The 17529-nt window shown below is 43.3% G+C and overlaps 1 protein-coding gene across 2 annotated transcripts; it reads left to right on the top strand.

Moving 5' to 3' along the window:
* Positions 1-12786: 12786 nt before the first annotated feature.
* ASCL2 (achaete-scute family bHLH transcription factor 2) lies at positions 12787-16382 on the top strand. Of its 2 annotated transcripts, none has more exons than XM_043516569.1 (2): positions 12787-14191; positions 14914-16382. In XM_043516569.1, the coding sequence occupies exon 1, from the start codon at positions 13424-13426 to the stop codon at positions 14165-14167; it is 744 nt and encodes a 247-aa protein (XP_043372504.1). In that variant the 5' UTR covers positions 12787-13423; the 3' UTR covers positions 14168-14191; positions 14914-16382. The 2 variants fall into 2 exon arrangements, with proteins under 2 accessions (XP_043372504.1, XP_038261217.1); XM_038405289.2 differs by having other exon boundaries at positions 12787-14192; positions 14918-16381.
* The last annotated feature ends 1147 nt before the right edge of the window (positions 16383-17529 follow it).

Here is a 17529-nt window from a genome sequence, read left to right as displayed (position 1 = left end):
AACATCTGTACTGTATGTGTGTGTATTTTTTTTTAAATGAAGGCTATTAAAAGAGTGGCTACTACAAATCAAATATTTTGAATCAGACTTTCAGATGTAGACACCTTAACAAGTTTGCCAGATCTATACAAGGAGATGTAAAAACTGGCATTTATGTGCTTATCAGTTCAAGCCTTTAAGAAGGAATCTAGGTGTGCTAGTTGGTACCAATAATTGAACTCTCACACCAGTGATTCTGCTACACAAGGACCACAGTTATCTGTTTTTCAGAGTTTGGCATGAACCCCATGTTTGCTATCTTGATCAATTGTTCCACTAACTTTAAAGGTGATCCTCAAGTGTGCATATATATTTATATATAAATAAAATAAAAATGATTAGGCTACTTCCTTTTTTCCATCCCATCTTCTCTAGAAAGGCTTTTGTCCAAGAAGCTTTTTCTATTGGTTGTTTTTAAATTACAAATGTCTATTCTGGATGAGACTTTATTGACTGGAGAACTAGTGAAATTGTAACACCGCAAAGGACTGGACCCCGATTCAGGAAAGCATTTAAGCACATGCAGAAATCCGATTGAAGTCAATAGGATTTAAGCATATGAGCTGGACTTAACTTGAATTGATAAGGGAAGAGATTTTTCCTCAGACTTTTACAACACTTATTTAACTTCAACACTGCATGCAGATTCCAGGGGAAAAGAGGTCTATTAAAGACCCAGAACCCCTAAACCTTGAATTAAGTATCAGAGCCCACAATATATATTTTTAGACTTCCGCAATACCACCCAAAAACCAGCAAAACCAGCAGAGAAAACAGATGCTTTTTTATTTTTTTCTGCTTTAAACTTAAACCAACACTAAAATAAGTTTTCCAGGCATTCTTTATACATCATAAAAAAGGCAAAATCCAATTTTAAAGAAATCTTTTGTATGTCATCTTTAAAAAGAGCAGAATGATTTGTAATGATCAGAGCTGCAATTTTGGTCAGGATATTAGTGTGAACAGCACAAGTCTTGTAATAAATGCCATGGATTTTTTAATTGCCACAGTGGGAAGGATCTTGATTTTACATCTGAGATGGCACCTTCCTGAGCACAGTATAACTTAGCCATCCAGAACCAGATTACAAGGAAAATGTGTCTCTCGTTTCAATGCTACTTCCTGTAATAACTAGGATGAAGACCTCCAAAGAAAACCAAGTATGAACTTGCTCAATTTATAGCTGATGGGATCACAGCAAAAAGGTGATATGCTTAGCCTCAGTGGCATAGCAATATTTCATCAGCTGCCTACAACCCAATCATGTAGTCTGTGCACGGAAATTCTTAGCTCAAATGCCAAAGCACTCCAACAGTTAGAGTTCACATTGGGATAAAAGAATAAATGGATACAAATCAGACGTCAAGAATAATAACATCCAAAAACCAGTTGGAGAACACTTCAATCTCTCTGGTCACTCGATTACAGACCTAAAAGTGGCAATTCTTCAACAAAAAAACATCAAAAACAGACTCCAACGAGAGACCGCTGAATTGGAATTCATTTGCAAACTGGACACCATTAATTTAGGCTTGAATAAAGACTGGGAGTGGATGTGTCATTACACAAAGTAAAACTATTTCCCCATGTTTATTTCCCGCCCCCCCCCACCCCACTGTTCCTCACACGTTCTTGTCAACTGCTGGAAATGGCCCATCTTGATTATCACTACAAAAAGTTTTTGTTTTTTTCCCCCCTCTCTTTCTCCTGCTGGTAGTAGCTCACCTTACCTGATCACTCTCATTACAGTGTGCATGGTAACACCCATTGTTTCATGTTCTCTGTGTATATAAAATCTCCCCATTGTATTTTCCACTGCATGCATCCGATGAAGTGAGCTGCAGCTCACAAAAGCTTATGCTCAAATAAATTTGTTAGTCTCTAAGGTGCCACAAGTACTCCTTTTCTTATTGGGGTATTAGGCTCTCTGGGATGTCTACACAGAAAAAACTGTGGCATGGTCTAGTTTCCAGCTAGCATGGGTAACAGCACCAATGAAGACAGAGCAGCGTGGGCTTCAGGGCAGACAAGAAGCCAAATATAAACCCAGGATTCTTGCTGGGCTTGTACTACTTGCTCTGAAGCCTGCATTGCGTTGTCTTCACTGCTACTGTTCCCTGTGCTAAATGGATTCAAGTTAGTTTAGGTACTCCAGCCCATGCTCAGCTTTTGCTGTACAGACATTACCCTCAAAAGTGTGCACAGGAAAAGTTAGTATTATTTCCTCAAATGCATCTGAAACACCTACTGCTACTTAACCTGGTTTGCAGTTTTGGGGCACTCCTGGTGCTTCATTTGCATAAAGTGCTTCATTCGCCATTGGGGGGGAAAAAAAAGCTGCACCACATCTTATTCAAATGCAAGCAGAGACACAGGTGAGGGTGGGGCAGTAGAAAGACGTGGCCTGCAGGTTAACTGTAAAATATGGATGCCCCTTATGGCTTAGAGCTATGCTTTACTTACATGGTGCAATTTGTAAGAAATACAAGTAGCTTCAGTTTGTAAAGCAACAGGAGCTGTTCTCCCAGCACATTATCAAATTTCATCTTCAGTCATTCAAGCTAAAGAGGAAACATAAAAAAGTAACATCTTTCCCAGTTATCATATGTAGCCTAGATTAATAGATTTTAAGGCCAGAAGGGACCATTTAATCATCTAGACTGACCAGCTGCATAGCACAGGACATAGAATTTCACCCACTACTCCTATATTGAGCCCAATAATTTGTGTGACTCGGTCATCTATTCCGAAAAACATCCAGTCTTTTTGAAGACATAAAGGGATAAGACTCCACCACTTCCCTAGGTAGTTTCTTACAGTGGTTAAATCACCCCGGTGTTAAAACTGTGTGACTAATTTCTAATTTGAATTAGTCTAGCTTCAGCTCCCAGCCATTGATTCTTGTTACACCTCTCTCTGCCCTTTAGTACCCACTATTTTCATCCCCGGAAGGTTCTAACATAGTGGTTTTCAACTTCTTTTTATTTGCGGACCCCTAAAAAATTTCAAAAGGAGGTGTGGAACCCTTTGGAAATCTCAGACAGTCTGCAGACTCCCAGGTTGAAAATCACTGTACTAACACATCAGGATAAGTCACCAATTGATCTCTTTGATAAACCACCAGAGGACGATCTGAGCAACATAGCATTTAAATGAGACTGGACCCTAGTGAGGAGTTGTTGACAGTGTCTTGGACTAGCAAAGAATGGCTGCTAGCAATACATATTGCAGGAGTAGAGGTTATCCTGTCCATACCACTGTCAAGGTAGGGTTCTTCCCTACACTATATTCTCCAGTCCGTGGTGCAATTTAACTTTAAATGACTCAGTGGATGGTGCTTCTGACACTTCTAGTGTATTACGGTTTACTGTACAGGCAAAGGTATAAATGGAAATTAAAAGATATTAAGGGTCAGTATATGCAGCCAACTTCATTTAAAAGGCCTGTATTGTCAGTGAGGCACACTTCCCCCAATACAGCATTAGTATCTCAAATACTAAACCTCCTTTTGTACTGGCATTTTATAGCACCTCATCAGTCCGGGCAGTGTCCATTCTTCACACACTTAACAGGAGACTCAAAGGTTACCAGCACACCAAAAGACAATTAGGTCTTCTGTGCTGGAGACTGTTGCAAATACTTCCAACTCCAGTGCAGCTGGCCTTACCAGAAATTCACTTTGATATGAATGGTGGTTCAACAGAAAAATGGCTGCTGCACCCTGTCCAAGGTAGCAGTGAAATGATTAAAAGCAGCTGGAGGATCCCCGTAGCAATTTTAGCCTCTGACAGTAGAATGGTGCCACTCAGACTGGGAACTAGAGATAAGGTCAAAAGGCACATGATTGAATTCTGGTTACTTGTGGCTTGCTGAATGGCAAAGCCAAGTCAGGATAGGACAGCTCATGCTCTGCAAGGAGGCCGGCCAAGAAAAAGGGCATCACAGATAAGAACTGCATGCATATGTGTGGGGGAAGTTTGAGGCACGGTCATGTAACACATCCAACAGGCTACCCATAAATGGCACAGCCATCACCTTCTGAAAACAAAGCTCAGTCACCCAGAGCAATGTCACCTAACATTATGAGGTAAATCCTGCCTCATGGGCACTGCTCTCAATAGGGAACAAGGAGGAGCCACGCCATTCCAAGCCAAGCTCGGGAAGTGACTGGATTTCAGAGAGGCACAATCCCTCATCAAGCTCTCTGGGATGCAGGGAGAGTGAAACAGGGCTCCCCATCACTTCTTGGCCACTCTGTGAGCTGGCGATAGAGGGCCCAGAAGAGAAGATGTGCAGCTGCAGCACCTGCAGTGCATGGAGAGAACAGTCCTCATGCAAAAAGAAAAGGAGTACTTGTGGCACCTTGGAGTCTCTAAGGTGCCACAAGTACTCCTTTTCTTTTTGCAAATACAGACTAACACGGCTGCTACTCTGAGTCCTCATGCAGGAGAGGAAGATGGGTTGTTGAACCCTTCCCTGCATAATCAAGGCCTATGTCAAGCTGCCCCTACTATAGACAGCAAACAGGGTGATTAAGAGATTACAGCCTCCTGTCTCCTCAGACACAACTCCTATTCCTTTGATGATTAGCTTTTGTGGGGGCAGAGGCATCACCCCCAAATGAGGTATTTTGTTGCCAGTGGGAACAACCACTACTTATGGGGCCAACATGAACTTGAAACTCTTAGGCTTCCTTTCAGGAGTGTAAACAAGGAGAAAAATAATTTCATGGTCATTATGAGACGCTCTGTATGCAGAACTGCAGGCAGCCAAATAACCAGTGCATTGTTTCCTCAAAATACTTTCTCCTTGCTGTAGAAACTAGCCCCAAAATGTGACAGAATTACAGAGGGTGCTGGCTCTGGCTCAACCCATTCAGTCTTTCACCTACTGTCTATAATATGGTTATATTCCCTTTAGAACTTGCTTGTAAATAAAAGTACCATACTGTAAATCACCCAACTCTGCCCTCACCAAAACACACACAAGCTAAATTAATTAGAGCAAGCTCTCCTTCACCCATCACAATTACCTGAGGACAAAAACACAAAGAAACCCCACAGCCAAAGTCTGCATTCTTTGGCTCATCAGAAGGATGCATTGTGAAGGCTGATTAACATGCATATAGCATATACACACAATCAAAGCTAAAATAAACTTTTAAACCCAGGCTGTCTCTTTTCAGGAAGGGAAGGAGGAGAGCGAAGGGGGAGGGCGTTGCGTTTGCCAAGCTTAAAATTCACGATGCGACTCTGCAGTGAATGGAAACAACGTTTGCCTGTAGCTGTCTTAAAAGAAACAAAACCAAAGAGAAACCACAAAACCTCCCAAAGGATTTTTTTTTAATTTCCAAAACGTGTCTTAGAAACCCTAAACTGAGTCTCAGGCATTTTCAAATGAATTTAAAATGAGTAAGAAGAGTGCTAGGGAAATGGCTAAAAGCCTCATCAACTTCATATCTGTGGAACAACAAACCATGTTTCTCTCTTTCTCTCACTCTCTCTCTCTTTTTGGAGGCGGGGGAGAGGGCAGGGAATTAAAAAACACAAAACTTTTTTTTGCTGAAATTATAAAGGACAAAACCATATAATCAGAAAAAAGACCCCCAAAGCCGTAAAAACACAAGCACCTGTTAAAATACATAAATATTCAAGTAAGATTAAGGTTACAAATGTAATTTCTCAAAAGTCAAGAAATACAAATGATAGACTTGAGAGCACAATTTTAACTCTGCTCCCTCAAAAGAATGCACCATGAAATATGGGCTTCAATACTACAACACTTATGCCTGTGTTTAACTTTGAGCATACTGACAGTCCCATTGACAGCATGCACTATATTTGTTTTCATTTCTGGACACTTAAACTAATGTCTCATCACAATGGTCCAGTACATTGTTACTGATGTTATGTCAGGTTCTACAGCCCTTAGTAACTCAATAATTTTCATGCAAGTGATCCCCGCTGAAGTGAACTGGATTACTCTGGGAAGCTTGTATTACATGAAGACTGGGGCTCCTATGTGCTACCATAATACAAATAATAATAAGAAAAGGAGTACTTGTGGCACCTTAGAGACTAACAAATTTATTAGAGCATAAGCTTTCGTGAGCTACAGCTCACTTCATCGGATGCATTTGGTGGAAAAAACAGAGGAGAGTCCACCAAATGCATCCGATGAAGTGAGCTGTAGCTCACGAAAGCTTATGCTCTAATAAATTTGTTAGTCTCTAAGGTGCCACAAGTACTCCTTTTCTTTTTGCGAATACAGACTAACACGGCTGCTACTCTGAAACAAATAATAATGATCAGGTCATTGCAAGCCTGGTTCCCCATGATCTCTTCCCCAGCATGTTTGTCATTTGCACTTGTGCAAAATGACATGGGTTGTGCATTCACTTTGGACAGGTGCAAATGACGACACAAAGTGAAAGCTCATGGAGAATCAGTCCCTCTACTAGATAAGTTTCCCTCTCTATAAGGTACACAATTGTTTACTCTGTGATTGTATAGTGCCTAACACAACCACCTCCTGATTTATTTGTGATCTCCAGGTGTAGTGTAATACAAGTGATAAATATTAACTTTATCTTACATCTGCTGTTTATTTAAGGAAAATATTTTCCCCATTTGTAGACAGAGTACATCTCTGAACAGTCTTTCCAGCTAATTATTCAAGGGAGTTGTATTACAAGAATATACTGTATTTTATGATTTCTTGTTTTACTATGTCTTACATTACAGTGTAACTAATTTATTTATCATATTACAACTTTATAAAGAGATTTAAAATTGAAATGTTTCAGAGCACTGGAAGTACTTTCTTAAAGGTACTGTGAACCTAACTTCACTACTATAAGAATGTATACTGAATTTACTTGTACCCACCATTTAGGTCCAAATCCTGCAAAGACTTACTCATCTGTTCAACTTTACCAACTGTGAGCAACAGGATTGACGTCAATGAATCTACTTGTGTGTAGAGCTAAGCACGGACGTTAGGATTTGCATGATTTGGGCCTAAGGTTGCATGTCCTTCCTTAACACTCTACTTACTGAATTTTGAATATATGCATTCTTAATGTTAATTTCCCTGTGGAAACCATAAAAAATCCAGAGTTATTAATTTTCATATACAAGGCTCTCTTTGGCAGAGTGCAGGAGAAAGGACCTTCCTCTTTCCTAAGGAGCTAAAGTATTCAATACAAGCTCTGTTTTTGCACTGAAATCCATTTTAAAATGAAGTTTTGCTATATTGCAAACATTTCTATGCAGATACTAGCTAGAATGCTCCCGACATTAGCGAAAATTATTTACAGCATGCTAGGAGCTCTGCAAACCATGTAAGAGAACAGGTCCCTGCTCCAAACAGCTTGGTCTAAGGGACTGATCCTGCAAACACTTATGCACATGAGTAACTTTACAAATGCAAGTAGATCCACTGGAGTCAATTGGACTATTGATGAGTAAGGCTAAGATTTTGTCATAGTTATTTTTAGTAAAAGTCAGGGACAGGTCACGGGCAATAAACAAACATTCACAGAAGCCGTGACCTGTCTGTGACTTTTACTACTGCAGCTCCATGATTTCCCCTGCCACCGTGGCGGCTGGGAGCTGTGGGGTTCCCCTTCTGCCCAGGGCAGCTGGAAGCTATGGGGGGGCCCTCCACCAACGGCGGCTGGAAGCTGCAAAGTGACCATATTTCCCAAAGAGAAAATGGAACACCCCTAGCCACTCGCCCAAAGTGTTCCCCTTCCTCCCCGTGCGAGGCTGTCGATCATCCCTGGAACCCTGAGGAGGGCCCCCTCAGGAGTCTGTCACCTGTTGCTGGAACCTTGCAGGGGGCCTCCTGTCCCCGCAACCCTGCCAGGGCCCTGCTGGCTGCCAGCTGAAGTCCCCGCACTCCCTGGGGCCAAAGCAGAGAATGTCATGGAGGTCTCTGGAAGTCACAGATTCCGTGACTTCCATGACCTCCGTGACATAAACGTAGCCTTAATGATGAGTAAAGTTACTCATATGCGTTTGCATTTGCAAGATTGGGCTGCAAGTGGGGGCTGTTCATGTGGCTCACAGTACCGAATCTCTTAAACACATGTGATATTTCTTTCTTTGGTTCTTCAAGATGCACAGAATGGCCGTAAGTGGCCACTGAGTTTGGGTGCTGAACCTGACACATCTTGCCTCCGATTGTCAGAAATGCCGAGCATTGGCAGCTCCAACTGACAGATTGCTGGTGCTTAGCAGGTTTCAGAGTAGCAGCCGTGTTAGTCTGTATACGCAAAAAAAGAAAAGGAGTACTTGTGGCACCTTAGAGACTAACAAATTTATTTGAGCATTTTTCCTTAGAGACAAACAAATGTATTTGTTAAATAAATCTGTTAGTCTCTAAGGTGCCACAAGTACTCCTTTTCTTTTTTGGTGCTTAGCAATTCCAAAGCTCAAGCACAGGGTGTGCCAGATTCAGCATCCAAATTCAGTGGCCACTTTTGAAGCATTTGGCCTAGTTGTCCATAATGCCTATGAATACCCCTTTGTAGGATGTATTAGTGAATATTTAACAGAGGATGTGAAAGAAAATATGTTTTTTTACAGCTATGTTCTAAGTGCTACTGCAATACAAATCATAAATAATAATGAAGCCATATATAGAGCAAGATAAAATTATTATTTTTACTATGCTAGCGCTTAGGAGCCCCAGTGTGTGGACTACGGACTCCACACTACTAGCAGCTGTACAAACACATAACAAAGATGGTCCCTGACTCGTAGATCCTACAATGTACATTGCATAATATCTTTCAGATGTAATGTATCCCAGCATGTTGTAAATAAAGAAATAAATGTAAGGGACACAAGTGAGAAAGAGGTCACCAGAATGGCAGTATGCGAAAACTGTGGCCTGATTCACCACTCCTTGCACTTTGTGTTTTTGTTTGCCCCTCTGCCAAATGGGCGTAAAATGTTGCTGCTGTGATTTGGCAGCATTGTGCACCCACTTTACACAGGTGTGAATGAAGACATAAGGTGTAAGGCAGTGGCAAATCAGGACCTTAACTCAACTTCAGAATGTGCTTCCCTAAGATTTTCAGGCTAGTGAGTAAGGGTAAAGAAAGACACATTTCAATATCTGGCTTCGTCACAGTTCTCCCTAACCCCCTGCCCCCTTCCTTCTCCCCCTCAAAAAAACTTCACAGCAAATATGTATAGAAGTATATCCCACAGACGACATGCTCCAGGGAGCACATACAAAATCTACTGTAACACAATCTTGAGTACCTTTCTACCGCAAATAAAAGGCCTACCCAAAATGATAGAACCTGGTGTTGAATTCCATCACTCCTACTCTGGCAAACGGCTGAGAAACAAGATAAACACTGCACCATGCTAGGGAGGTCAACAACAAGAGTGAGTTTGGAGCAGTGAGGAAAGAAATGTTCATAGTTTTACATGGAAGGTGTTCAGATATTACAGTGATGGATAGCAAAACAAACCCCTAAAATAGATGAGCACGATCCCAATGAGACCATCTCCATATGCCTAAATCTAGGGACCATTAATTCAAGCATCTCATCTCAGTTGCTGTGATGGCATATGGAGAAAGCTCTAGGAGACAGCTAGGAACCAGACAGACAGCATCTAAGTAATTCCAATAGAAGTCAATGTAAAAGCTCCCATAAACTTCAATGGGCTTTCTATCATGCTCAGATGGCCTTACTGCTCAAAGTCAGCACCTGAATTACCACTGGAAACCATTGCAGTTGTCAAATAGATGCAACATGTTCCCAGCATCTAACACTGGGAAACAGGCAGTAGAATTTTGCACCAGCTTTCTCTTGTTCTGAGTGGTCTTTAAGCATAACCCCATCTATACTGTATTGCAGTAATCCAGTCTGGAAGGTAAAGGCAAGGATTAACATGGCAAGGTGCAGATCTGAAAAAAAATCTGAAGTAATTAGCCTCATATACAAGTTAAAAGTACATTGCCACCTATAGTTCTATAAGCAAATGAGGTACCAAGAGGACTCCCAAATTGTGAATCTCTTGGACGAAGGGGCATACTCCAGTAATGGGAACAGAACCATCCCTGATCTCTCTTCTGGATCCTCCTCCCAAAGAACTAGCATCCTCTATGTTTTCTGAACTAAATATGGATCATACTGCTACAGTGTTTCTAATCATTCACAGGTAAATGTTGGAAGACCTAATCTCAAACATTGTTTTTTAACATGGACCTTAATGTGGGCCCTCTCCACACAGGGCAGCCAAATAGTGCATAAAAGTCAAAGCTATACACTGGTTTTGTTGCAACTGCATTGAATCAGGTTTCCATGGCCTGTGAGATGGAAGTGTAGTGCTCACATCTCTATCAAGCAAAACATTATGGTGACATCACAAAGAGGAAAGCGGACACTATATATGATTATGGTGAAATGGAATAAAGTTACTTATCTAGTTCTATTAATGAGCGTACACTAATTATTTAAAATTCCCGATTCTCAACCAGTGGAAGGTAGGATTGGGAAAAAAAAGTTTTTATTTAAGTATTATGTTTTAATCAAGAACATAAAAGTCACTTACTGTATTAAAGAGTATTAGCATACTAATTTTAAAACTTTTTGAATTCTTCCCTTTTAAGCTCATATTCTTTAGACATTGCAGAAAATAATGATCTTTCTGAAATTTGCCAAGCTGCCAATGTTGGAGCTTGGATTGAGGCTACTGGGTTTTAGTTAAGTAACTTCAGTACAAAAAAATTAAAAGAAGACTGTTTTGAAAGAAAGCATGCATATATGAGAAAAAAAGGAAGAGAGAGAGATGGGAGAGGGGAGTTATTGCCTTCTGCCCTGAAAGCTTTCCCTTTCATCCAAAGCTATCATAATTCCACTACGTGAAGAATAGGACTAATCATATCACACTTCCCAGCCATTGCCATTTGCTTTCCCCTTCATTTCAGGGCCCAATTCAAAATCACTTACCCCTTCCATCCTCTTGCTCCAACGTAACACATGAAGCTTCTTTTATATATAATGATTTTCCTTTGATGTATACCTCAAGCATCTTAATTTATCCTCATCCCTGTGAGGTAGGGAAGTTTCTATTCTCTCTCTCTCTCGCTCTTTTTCTTTTAAAAGGGGGAACAGAAGCATCGACAGATTAAGTGATTTGCCCAAAATCTCAGTCTCCGGAAGAGCTGGAGACAGAACCACAATCTCCTTTCTTCCAATCCAGTTCCCTAAACACAAGATTATTGTCTCTGTTATATACTACTTGTTTAGTCTTCTATCCCTCTACACAATCTTGACACTAATAGTGCAAGGACCTTCTTGTCAGAAGCTCCAATGAACCTAGAAATGCTTTTCTTTAGTTCTATTTTATCAGCTCCACCTCTTAATTTCAGGTCTCTGAAATCATCTGTCCCCTCCTGCCCTTATCCTCCAATCACTTACATACATGCTTAACTTGAAGTCAAAAGGAACTATTGCAGGTTTAATGTTAAACAGGAGCATAGGTCTTTGCACTGCCAGGGACTTCATTTTTCTCTCCCCGCACTGTTTATTTCTGAAACTATCATGCAATTCTGCAAAATGTGTCTTGTGGGAGATGCAGTTTATTATATAGCAAATGAGTTCAATATGCAATTTGTTTATATTACTGCCATATCATCAATTTCTTAAGTTAATTACAGAAAACTAAGTTCTATTGTATCATTTTAATGCTGCAAAACATTTTGAGGGATACATTTTGTTATAACTACTGTATGGTACCTTATTATAGCTATACCATTACATAGGTTATGAATGCATTATGAATTCAAAAGGTTCTATTGTATCATTTAAATGTCTGCCAAGTGTGTTGGGAAAATATAGTTGATTCTACAGAAACACTTACTAAACAGACACAGCTAGCAAATGCGCTGATCAAGGCTGAGTGCCAAACAGTATTGCCAGTTCTCACAATTTTATTCCAAGTCTAGCAGTATTTGGATTTTTTTTAAAAGATCTAGTCTTAGAGAATGAGAATCTCAGTGGTCATTAAAATGGTTTGTAGCCTTCATGGTTGCAGAGAAAAGCTTGAAAACATACACCTGAAAAGCACAGAAAACAGATGCAAAAGACAAAAAGAAACCAAAAAGTATTTAAAATAATTTCTCACAATTTTCACTGTTAATGTTATGATTAGCTGGGGGCTAATGCATGATTTCCCAGTGCTTGGGGTTGGCAATACAGTCTAACTTCCATGACCACCTCTTCTTTTCCTCATACCTTTTTCCAATTTCTTCTGAGCTGACATTTTCCACACTTGGTCTCAGGCCAAAGGTGATGTTTGGGTAGAAAGTTTGAAAGGACAGTTAATCAGGTAACATGTTACAGACAGTGTTTGTTCTTCTACAAACATGGGTATACAAAATAATTTTATATTGTAGCATTTAAATTTACACAGCTTGTGGGGAGGGGAAGGGGGTTTATTATGAAACTGCTGCAAAACAGAGTGTGTTGTAAAAACAACATTGTTGTGTATATAAAATAAAGCTGTGGTGCGTTGTGTGAATATTTGTGGCTCCACAGCGCATCACTGTTTAGCAATTCTGAGGCGCACAGTGCAGGTGGAGTGGGGTGGGTAGTTAGGGCACGGATCCCTTCATGTGTTGGGTGGAGTTGAGGATGAGGAAGGTCTTCCCCTGGCTCTCTCTCTGGGGCAACAGTGTGGGAGAGAGATGCAGTGCAAGCGTGCCGGGGCAGAAGGAAAGGAAGGTCTCCCTCTCTGCCTGCTGCTCACAGGTGCAAGAGCTGGAGCTTTCCTAGGCCCCAAGCTGGCTGTATTGGGATGCAAATAAGGCGGAGCGCGTGCTCCTCTCCGGGGGAGGGATTGTTTATGGAACCTCCGCCGGGAGCCACGCGCCGGGCGTACGAAGCTGCCAAGCGAATTTCCCATTGGGCGGGAGGAGGCTCGGGAGCAGCGAGGGGGGGCTGTTGTGTGTTTGGCGCGCGGCGCGTCGCGTGCTGTTCCCGGGGGCTCGCGAGCGGCGGCAGCAGCAGCGCGTGTTGATAAGGGGCAGCGCTCGGAGGAACCTGCTGCAGAGGCGCATTGACAGCGCGCAAGGGAGCAGGGCTGGAAAGAAGGGGAGGGGGTGGGTTACTGAAGCAGCAGCGGCCGGGGTTGTGGCTGAGCGGGCAGCGCCCGGCTCCACGCGCTGGGCACGCTCCCACTGTTTGCAGTGAAGGAGGAGGGGAAATACTTGGCGGGGTTTTTTTTTCCTCCCCCTAAAAAGCTATTTTTGCAAGCTTTTTTTTTTTTTTTCCCCTTCCTTGCAAACTTTCCCCCACTTGCAGCCCTGCCCCGGTCACCTGCCCTCCCGGAGGCTGAGGTAGGGTAGATGCCCCACGATGAACGGCGGGCCAATAGCAGCTGCCATGCAACAGCCACCCCGGCCTTGCACAAGTTTTCCCCTGCACGGATGCGGCGCCGGTTCCTTGGGGATGAAGTTCCAGCCGATGCCAGGTGCAGTCTCCTCCACGGTGCCGCAGCAGCAGCAGCTGCTGGTGGCCGCTAAGGGCCCGGCTCAGAACCCCAGCTCCTCCGCGGCGCGCTGCAAAGGCTCCAAGCGGCGCTCCGGCTCGCCCGAGCTGCTGCGCTGCAAGAGGCGCCTGGCTTTCCCGGGGCAGCCGCAGCCGCCGGCGGCGGGGGGAGCCGCGGCCGTGGCCCGGCGCAACGAGCGCGAGAGGAACCGGGTGAAGCTGGTCAACCTGGGCTTCCAGACCCTGCGCCAGCACGTGCCCAACGGCGCCGCCAGCAAGAAGATGAGCAAGGTGGAGACGCTGCGCTCGGCCGTGGAGTACATCCGAGCCCTGCAGCAGCTGCTGGACGAGCACGACGCCGTCCGCGCCGCCTTCCACGAGGGCCTCCTGCCCGCCGCGCGGGCCGCACCCGGCGGCGGCGGCTGCTCCTACTCCTCCGCGTCTCCCTCCTTCGCCTCCGCCTCCTCTTCCTCCTCCAGCGGCCGGGAGGGCAGCTCGGCGCCGGGCTCCCCGCACTCGGCGTATTCCTCGGATGAGAGCGGCTACGAGGGGGCGCTGAGCCCCGAGGAGCGCGAGCTGCTGGACTTCACTAGCTGGATCGGGAGCTACTGATCGCCGCCGCGTCCCCTCCCCGCAGGTAAAGCGGCCGGTGCGTGTCCTGCCATGGACCCCCCCCCCCCCCCCATGGCAAGAGGTGCAGTGGCGCCGCAAAGAGCTAGCGGCTGCGATGCCCCAAATGCCCTGCGCGGTTGCAAGAGTCAATTGCCCTACGCTAGTCCGTTCCACTGGCTGACTGGTCTAAGTTAGCTATTGGCTTGCACTGCCCTCCCCCCCCCCCCCGCAAAAAAAAAGTTTCATCGCAAAAGTGAATGAACTTGGCCTTTCAGCCATCTCGTTCACACGAAGACGCTGGAGTCCAGTTTAATCAAATGCCGTCCTTGAGCTGGACGGCACGCGGACTTGCCCCCAACTTTTAGGTCCCAGGTGAGTCACCACTGGAAAGAGCTGCAACCTGAATAAGGCACCTGGCCGCTTTTGAAAGCGAGGGTGGAGTAGAGAACAAAAACTTTCGGATTTGGGTGGCAAAAACCCAAAACAAATGAGGAAACTAAACGTATAGCAGTCATTTTTTGGAGGGAAGGGTGGAGTGGAGAAGCTACATGGGCATGTTCTCCTTGAAAATTATAAAGACAATAAATCACTGGCACATCATTTTGTGGAAGAGATTTAAACTGCACCGACGTTAATTAGTGTAGAAAAGTGGCCAGGGAGGAAGCTGTGCATCTCTCCCAGAAGTTGGGCAGAGTCTGTTAGTCACATGCTGCACTGCTAATAGCCCTTTTCTTTTTTTCTTTGTCGCAGCCTTGAAAGCAGAGATGTGCAGGACCTCAGTACCTCATTGTCCTTGATGCCTGTTATGATGCAGCAGAAGAGCAAAAGGGACTCTTCTTACTACAACATGTTTTCTACCTTCAAGGAGCCGCCCTATTGTCGAGGTCTTTAAGGGACTGGGCTTTGGAACCTACCTAGCAGGGTTCTTACTTGGAACAAAAGACTGTGGCTCTTAATTTTTTTTTTTAAGTGCAATTATGTAAATAGGTTATAGGGACCAATATTTTTAACTGCTGTTGTACAGGAGTTTATGGTGCCCTCCAAGGCTTTAATTGCCAATGAAATGGTTTGGTATACTCCATGTTTCAAGTGATTGAAATCTACCAGGCTTCCAACTTTCAACACTTTTTTTTTTTTTTTTTTTTAATTTGGGAGGGGTGGAAAATTAACACTTGATGCTTCCTTTTCTGAAGGGGGTGGGAATTTTTGTAATGTCAAAGATTCTATTTTATATGTAACTTGAACTGCCTATGGGAACGCTATCAATATGAAGACTTATTTTTGTACAAGAAACTTTAGAAACAGGGAAAGGGAGGAGGAGTTCTAGTAAATCCAATCCCCTTGTTCCTTAACACTGCCAGCTAGAATGTTTTGAGAACTTATACAATTTAGGGAATATTTTTTCCAATACTACTAAGGACTGTAAAAAATTATGTTTTGTCTTAAATGTAGTGTCCAAGTCTTGTCTGGTGTGAAGGTTCACTTATCTGAAAACTGAAGTTTAATGTTTTGAAGGCATTTTGTATGCACTTGCAAGGGTTTCTTAAGTTGTACATATGCAGTTTTTAAAAGAGTATTTTATGTAAATTGACTTTATAAATAAAATCTATTTATAAATGGCTTCTCTAGTTATAGGATGCACATTCCAACCATGTCTACTTACAAATTCTTTCCATTTTGCATGAGGAAGACCTGTTAATCATGAGAACACTTGTATGGTAGCAAATCTTTATATGGGGCCAGATTGTGCACAGTATGGCCAGACATATTCACAGTCCTTATGCTCAGCTGAGTGCAAGAATGTTGTATATGACTAATATTGCTAGGAGAACTACCCACCCAAACATGCATGGGAAGGAAGTGAGATTATGAAGGGGCCAGCATGCTCCACCCTCTTATGAAGTAATACAAAGGGGGTTCTCTCTGAATGCCTTCCATCTCCCCAAGATGTAGTGGTGCAGCTCTGCCCAGCCTTCATTGTGGTGTTTGGCCTAAAGGCACAATACAGCTCTAAGCAACTACTGGAGACAATGGTTTTCTGAGGTCTCCATTTGTCCTGGCCCTGCAACTCTCAGGGTTAGAATCCGATATCCTTATTCAAGTTGATTAGTACCTTTGAAATCACTGCTCAGGCTAGGTGGGGGTATCCAAATCTGGCCCAATGTTAACTGAAGTTATGTAAAAGGATGCATATACCATTTACTTAATACTCTTATTCAGAGGTAATAAACACCATTATTTAAGAATTTCAGCTGAGTAAGTATTGCAGGTTCTTATAACCTTATTTAAGAGGTTTATGACTTCTGGATTTATGCTGAAGACATGTTTCAGTGGAAGCATGCTACAGCTCCCTTCAGCTATTGGGGAAGATTACTATGGATCAGCAATGACAAAAGAAGCAAGGGAGAATATGAATAGGAAAACAAAGGCCCTTATTTCCCAAATATAAGGATAACTAATTTAATTCAGTGAACTGTAGCAAAATGGAACAGGATATGGTGAGTGAACACAGGACAAACTACAGAAATTTAACTTACTTTCCAAAGACCATGTGTATAGATCCTCCTTACTCTACTGGAGTAAGTAGTTCATACATCTTGTGAGTCCAGAAAAAAGCAATGGGAGGATACAATTCCACCTCTCCCCTAATTTATTTCAATGTACTAACTAGGATACTTTGTATCATACAGCACATTATCCAAGGCTATGTGTGCTTTTACTCTCAGTCCTAATAGGTGAAAGCCCAGTGAGGTTAAGGGTTAGACCAGGGATCGGCAAACTTTGGCATGTGGCCTGTCAGGGAAATCCACTGGCGGGCCTGAATGGTTTGTTTACCTGCAGCATCCGAAGGTTCGGCTGATCGCTGCTCCCACTGGCCGCAGTTTGCCCTGCCAGGCCAATGGCTGCGAGAAGCGGCGCGGGCCAAGGGATGTGCTGGCCGCCCCTTCCCGTAGCCCCCATTGGCCTAGAATGGCGAACCACGGCCAGTGGGAGCTGCGATCGGCGGAACCTGTGGAGGCTGCAGGTAAACAAACTGTCCTGGCCAGCCAGTGGATTTCCCTGACGGGCTGCATGTCAAAGTTTGCCAATCCCTGAGTTAGACTTTCAGAGGGCCAGAGCACCCACAGCTCCTTTTAAAGTCAACATCTAAGGGTATTTTAGCATCTTTTATAAACAAAACAGCAAACAGGTCCTAGTGTAAAAATTTCAAAAGCATTTTAGTCTCTTATGGAAATATAATGGGACTTGCATCCCTAAAGCACTTTTGAAATTTTTCCCCTGTGTCTTGTCAGCACCACACAACACACCAGTGGTAGAACAGAGAATAGAGATTTGCCTGGCGCGCCAATCCCATAACTAGA

Source organism: Dermochelys coriacea, chromosome 6 (assembly GCF_009764565.3).
Source record: "Dermochelys coriacea isolate rDerCor1 chromosome 6, rDerCor1.pri.v4, whole genome shotgun sequence".
Lineage (NCBI taxonomy): Eukaryota > Metazoa > Chordata > Testudines > Dermochelyidae > Dermochelys > Dermochelys coriacea.
Note: the sequence above shows the minus strand (reverse complement) of the source record. Positions and strands in the feature narration are given on the sequence as shown.

Excerpts from the sequence above, each read along its gene's own strand:
- ASCL2 (XM_043516569.1), top strand. The coding sequence starts at position 13,424 with ATGAACGGCGGGCCAATAGCAGCTGCCATGCAACAGCCACCCCGGCCT.